At 44.8% G+C, this 5,844-nt stretch overlaps 3 protein-coding genes across 3 annotated transcripts in view; 1 reads left to right on the top strand and 2 right to left on the bottom strand.

Moving 5' to 3' along the window:
* Positions 1-939, bottom strand: part of SDHD (succinate dehydrogenase complex, subunit D, integral membrane protein) — a 6,639-nt gene extending 5,700 nt beyond the window's left edge. The window contains exon 1 of the mRNA XM_009882475.1: positions 905-939. Coding sequence (XP_009880777.1) covers positions 905-939 — 35 coding nt within the window. The remainder of the gene's footprint in view (positions 1-904) is intronic.
* Positions 940-1,561: 622 nt separating this feature from the next.
* Positions 1,562-4,985, bottom strand: LOC104284160 (chromosome unknown open reading frame, human C11orf57). Its single transcript, XM_009882449.1, has 4 exons — positions 4,891-4,985; positions 3,577-3,732; positions 2,961-3,014; positions 1,562-2,145 (listed from the first exon to the last, which is right to left on the bottom strand). Exons 1-4 carry the CDS (start codon positions 4,971-4,973, stop codon positions 1,623-1,625), a joined length of 816 nt encoding a protein of 271 aa, XP_009880751.1. The 5' UTR covers positions 4,974-4,985; the 3' UTR covers positions 1,562-1,622.
* Positions 4,986-5,131: 146 nt separating this feature from the next.
* PIH1D2 (PIH1 domain containing 2) overlaps positions 5,132-5,844 on the top strand; it is a 3,422-nt gene continuing 2,709 nt past the window's right edge. Inside the window, exon 1 of the mRNA XM_009882473.1 lies at positions 5,132-5,140. Coding sequence (XP_009880775.1) covers positions 5,132-5,140 — 9 coding nt within the window. The remainder of the gene's footprint in view (positions 5,141-5,844) is intronic.

The raw sequence follows: 5,844 nt of genomic DNA, 5'->3' as shown, positions 1-5,844 counted from the left end.
AAGGGGCCCGCGGCCCCGGAACGGGAAGCCCGTGCCCCCCCAGCCCCTTCCGCTTCCGGGCTGGCGGGCGGTGGCGCGGCCTTCCGGTTCTGCTGCGGGGCGGGAGGGAGAAACGGTCCCCCCTCCGTTGGGAGAGGCCCAGACGGGCCGCCCCAAGCCCGCAGTCGGTGCGCGAAAGCGTCTCAGGACGGTGGGAGCGCTGCTTCGGAGGTCTTTGGATCTTCAAATCCACAGCAATGGCCACAGCGGATCTGGGCGTGCCTCGCCTGCACGTTTGTTCATAAAAAGTCTCTGTATGAGGGAAGCTATATAAAATAAACACCTTCTTGAACATTTCCTGCAATGTACGTAAGCAGTTGCATTGTTATTGCATGACTGACCAGCAGTGAAGGGGCTCTAATAAGAGCAAGCAGCTGAAAGCAAGCTGAGTCTGCAGCACTGCTTTCCCAAGGCTCTGGCATTATCTAGCCAACGAGTGCACTTGAAGTGAAAAGAGAGACAGTAAGCAGGACTTGGAATTGACACTTTTGTACTTTTCAGATGTAGACTAAAGGTGGAGCTGTGCATGGTCACTGACACACAACAATCTCTTCAACACGGTACATTCCCCTGATGGCTACTTCCCACTCCAGTCTCCCTTATTTCATCTCCTCTAAGCCCTCCACAGCCACCCGGTCTGATCAGGCAGAAACACACGGCACAGGGAGACACAAGGACCACCTACACTTCTCAGGCCTGTGCTCTGTCCCCGGGCTTTACTCCAAAACAATGACAAAAGCATCAAACGTGTCTGGACTTATTTATTTTGTTAAAAGGCTTGGCTGTTCAACTGCAGGGAGAACGGCCCAGTACCAGTATCTCCAATAATACATTGGGCAGACCAGAGACAGAACACAACACCCACCGAGGCTTCTCTGTCAGCACAAATGGTTGCAGCATCCCCCTAGAGAGAACAAAGGAAAGGTAGACACAATGGCCAGCCCATGCCAGGATTTGGAGAGAAGTCTAAAACAAGCAAATGCACTGGTGTCTTTTCTTCATCACTATGGAAGGAGTCACTGCACCTCCAGCTGGAATGAGAGTATTCCCTCATGCTCCCTTCTGTGTCCAGCTGACCGTGTGCATGCTGCCACACAGGTCTGCTTTTGTTGGAGGATGGGAAGACAAAGCCACTGTAGGGTTACATCCAGTGACATTTCCTCTGCTATCAGACTTTTTTTCTCTCCCTTCTCCTATTGCAGGTCTTGGTCATTGATTTGGTAGCCCCAAAAAGCAATGTGTTAATAAACTTAGTTAAAAAAAAAAAAATATGGCGCAAACATGCCTGTTTTCCCCTGTAGATAGCCTGTAACATTTTCGTGCACCAGAGGACAACCTGGTCATGGAAAAAGTTGGTGGGAATACCCAACCTGTGAGACAGGCAACTGCTCCCCTGGTTTTCTGAATGTCAAGTCAATGAAAAGCAAGGGGGCACCTGCTGCAGGCTGCCAAGGCGCAGTTTCTCCCCTGTGGGCTGGCAGGATATATAAACCACAGTGTTGGAACAAGTTGTACCATGGAGCAGTGCTGAAAGACAAATACCTGCCTCTGTCCTCTACCTTATTGTTTGAGCTGCAGACCGATCAGTCCTCATCTGAGCTATCCTCTGATTTTTCATCAGCAGCCACTTTCCAGTTCTTCCTCTTGCTTTTCTTCTCTGGTACTTCACTGTGCCTCTCTGACGTAGAATTGTGACGTTTCCTTCTCTTTTTTGGGGGCCGTTTCTCTTTTTTCTCCTCAGATTCACTGTCCTCAGAGCTGCTGGTGGTTGAGCTGCTTGCATGAGAAAAGTCACTTTCCTGCCCAGAAGAAGAGGTAGGTTCCCTGGCAGGCACTTTCCTGGTCTTTTTCTTGCGCTTGTGTTTCCCTTTCCGGGTGCTTGAAGTCTCCTCTTCTGAGCACTCGCTCTCCTGGGAAGAATCTGATGATGTTCTCCCCTGCTCCTTTTTCTTTTTCTTTCGCTTTTTGTGTGATCGCTTTTTTTGCTTCTTCTTGTGTGATTTCTTTGTTTTTTTCCGTTTGTGCGACTCACGGGCAGTTTGCTTTCCCATGTGAGATTTCTTCTTCCCATTGACAGCAGTTTGTTCATTTCCTTCTTGCTGGTCACTGTAAAAAGAATAAAGGATGACCAAAAGGAAGCAGACAGGCAGGCACACAGCAGCTGAGCCTTTTCTGTCTCAAAGTTTTAAGCAAGCCCATTACTTCATTTGGCTAAAGCAGGGAAGCAGACGCTTTGACAGACATGGCAGCTGCATTTTTTAGTCAAGTACTTATTAACAGCTTGGGTCCACACCTTACTAATACTTCTGTTTAAGGTATTTGAGCCAGAACCAAGGGGAATGCGTACTGAAAGCCACTGAGTGGCGAAAACTCATTTATAGCAGGTTACTTCAAACCTGTAAGCCTGACAAATATCGTAATTGATGATTCTGTTAGGACTAGTTTAAAAATAATTAATTCTCTCTAAGATCTTATTTTACAGTTAAGTCTCCACTCTCCAGGATACTGCAAGAATTTATATTCTGCAAATAAGGAGAAACACAGAAAATACAGGTACACTGTATCGGAAACAACCTGGTGCTGATATTTGAGAGGGTGTATACTGAGCTGATTTGGATTCGGCCTACTACTCTGGCTCTCTGTTGACCTAGACAGACCTTCCAGATTCATAGCATTTTAGTAACTCAGGCTAAAGCTGCGTGTCTAATTACTATAAAAGATGCAATTCCCTCCTAAGAGTCAGACAAGGGAGAACCACATTAATGGACTCGTTTTTTTTCAGTGGATGTTTATAACTGAACAGTGCTGCTTTACATTCAAGGCTGATCTATACTTAAAACTTCAAGCTCAGTTTGTTAAATTCCCTGCATAACCTGACAGAAGTAAGTTTCTGGATACAATAGTAAGCCTGCTCGTCTTACCTATCTGTATCAAATTCTTCAGGGTACAACTCTTTATAGCCACTGTGACCCCATCTGTAAGAAAGCAGAACCATCTATTAGAAACAGAGAAGGTGTTCAAGGGAAAAATTCTGAAAAGACAGAGCCACAGAATGAACATATGTTTAGATAGCAAAGAAGAAGGGCTATCAGTACCTTCCCAACAAAGGAAGGAAGGAAATATTTGGTTGGTACTATTTAAATACACCTTATGTTCTCAGTCTCCTTTTAATTTCTAATTGGAGAAAACTACAACTCAAAATTCTTTAAAATAACCCTGGAGAGCACTAACTTGCATTTCTCAAGATTTTTTCAAGTTCCCCGGGCAAAATAATAAATACTAAGCTTAGTTGCTAAGGTTAGGACTGAGCTTTTGCTGCTTACTGTGACTTAGGAACTCAATAGATGGACACAAATTAGGTATTCTGTGACACTGCAAAAGTTCGTGCACGTTACTTACTTGTTCTCAAGATGAGACCAAGTGTTATTTTATAGGAATATGTACTGGGAAGAGAAGTGTATTAACTTCTTGGTACAGGACTCCAGAAAGGTGTTTTAATTACAGTTATAACCACAGAACATTAATTCCTCCACAGACCTGTCTGGCATGCTGGCTTCACATTCATACAGCTTTTTATTCCAGGATCGGGCCCTAAGGAGATCATCTTCGACTAGGTCAAGAAATTGTGAGTTCTTTGTTTTCCAGTCAGCCCTGTGGCCCTCCTCATCAAAGCCATCACTGCGCATCCGACTGCTGCAGAAAGAGAACAGTTGTCCTTCAGCTGTCAGTTCTGATGGAGAAACTTTCTGAGCAAGGGGTTAGTCCAGCGAGAGGAGCAAAAATCCAGCAAGTCTTGGATGTCCATCTATGCAAGAAGACCAGCTATCATTTTAACAGACAGTCACTATTAACAGCTCTCACAAAACCAGTTCAGTAGCTAACACTGGTTTTCAAAACTTACTACAGCCCTCTGTGCATAGCAAAATTCTTGACAGAGATGCTTACAGTGCAAAATTAGAGGAAGGGGTTATCTTGCCTATCCCAACAGATGCAGTTCTCTTCCTCTAGAATACTCTGCAGGAGCAGACTAACAATACGCAGTGAAACACTGGCTAGTAAAAGCAGCAAAGAGGAAACTGAAGACGTAGAACTGACTTACTAGAATTGCAATTTGAACAGGTACCAAGACTAAGACCCCAAATCCACAGAAAGCACCAGCAGTTTTGAGTGATCTCACATGCTTGTGGTTCCAGTTATATTTGTCACTTGAAATACCGCACTTCCTGAGCCAAGCAGCAGCCACGGACTTAGCATCAGTCTGAAAAGTGTTCTCCCCTGAGACACTAAAACCACTTCCTGCAACATTCACGCTTCTGAAAAGTCTTCATCATCGTAAGCTCCCCCTCCTCCTGCCCCAAACCCCAACCCTCCTCCCAAACCCAGCTTGTTTTCAGGTACCTTGTGAGATCCTCAGGTATGTCCAAATGGTTTAACAGATACCACACAAGCAGCAGTCAATACTGGTGCATTATAATAGTGCAGGACCCCACACCACAACAGTTTTGTTCACTGCTAACCTAAATGGCAATACATTAGACTTCCCTCACAACATTCTGACATATTACTTAAGTACTTCCCATCCCCATTGTTTCAGAGAGCCTGGCCTACTTAATGTTGTACGTTGAAGACCATCCATCTACATGATTAGACAAAAGGCCAGACTGAAGCATAGGTCTGGCCTCTTTCCAGGGACCCATTAAGGAGAAAATAAATATACCTGTACTCCATGTAGTCTTCATATACTGTAAACAAATAGTCATCACAGAATACTCTTAAAATATTATAACACAAAAGGGTTACACTAAGCAATTAAGTCAAGATAATTATCTCCTCCACACAACTAAAACCCACCTGGAGGTGTCCGACAGCATTCTGCTTTGCCTTTTCCAGTAAGTCTCTTCTGTCTGCTTCTCCCACTCCCTTATTTTCCACATTTCTGTCTCTTCCTGTATCTGAAAGTCACAGAAGGGAAACAAGCGTAACATTAGAGAAACTTTACAGGTATGTAGCACATAACATCGGCTTCTAGCTCAACACTCCTGCTATCAAAATTCACAGCAAGCCATACCGAAATACACTATTATTTCTAGCTATGACCAAGGTAACCGAAAGGAGAGCCTCTTGATGGTAATACACTAACAAAGCACATAAGGATAACAGCATCAGAAATGGTGGGTTTGCCTGATTTTGCTATCTCAGCTGTTCTAGCTACCCTGCCTCGTCACTCATTACCACCTCAAACATACATACTGTTAGAGAATTCGGTATATAAATATCATCTGGAAGAACCAAGCCAAAATAAGAAGTTCCAGTACAGGCTGAAAAAACAGCATGCAAATATCGAGTGGTTTGACAGAGACTTATGTTTATGGGCACCGATTGTAAATGAGTGACTTTATAAATATATGAAAGAAATGAGCTGCTGAATTATGTCAGAAATTAATTAGTTCACTGAATTTAATGGAATTTTTTTAATGCTACTTTTAAAAAGGCAAATCATAAGTTTTCATTAAAATCCTGCGAGAATAGGTTTTACATAGGGTAGACTTTATAGGTAAACATATATACACATTCCCTCGCCGAGATGAGAACGCAAGAAAAACAGGGTTAAACTGCAAGTGAGACGAGCGATGTTTGCATAGCTGATCTCACGAGTTCCCTTTCTCTCCGAACCGCGCACCCGCCCTCCCCGGCCCGATCACACCCGGCCCCGCGCCCCGCTCCGCCGGCAGCCCCGGGCCTCGCAGACGCCGCACGGCAGCGCCCGGGCGATGCCCAGGGCCTCTCCACGCCGACCCGCGGACA

Source organism: Charadrius vociferus, unplaced genomic scaffold (genome assembly GCF_000708025.1).
Source record: "Charadrius vociferus isolate BGI_N301 unplaced genomic scaffold, ASM70802v2 scaffold1413, whole genome shotgun sequence".
Lineage (NCBI taxonomy): Eukaryota > Metazoa > Chordata > Aves > Charadriiformes > Charadriidae > Charadrius > Charadrius vociferus.
Note: the sequence above shows the minus strand (reverse complement) of the source record. Positions and strands in the feature narration are given on the sequence as shown.

Coding starts and splice junctions, on each gene's coding strand:
- LOC104284160 (XM_009882449.1), bottom strand. CDS start 4,973: ATGTGGAAAATAAGGGAGTGGGAGAAGCAGACAGAAGAGACTTACTGG. Junction 3,733..4,890: donor ATGCTGTCGGACACCTCCAG/GTGGGTTTTAGT, acceptor CTCTTTCTGCAG/CAGTCGGATGCGCAGTGATG. Junction 3,015..3,576: donor GAAGCCAGCATGCCAGACAG/GTCTGTGGAGGA, acceptor GCTTTCTTACAG/ATGGGGTCACAGTGGCTATA.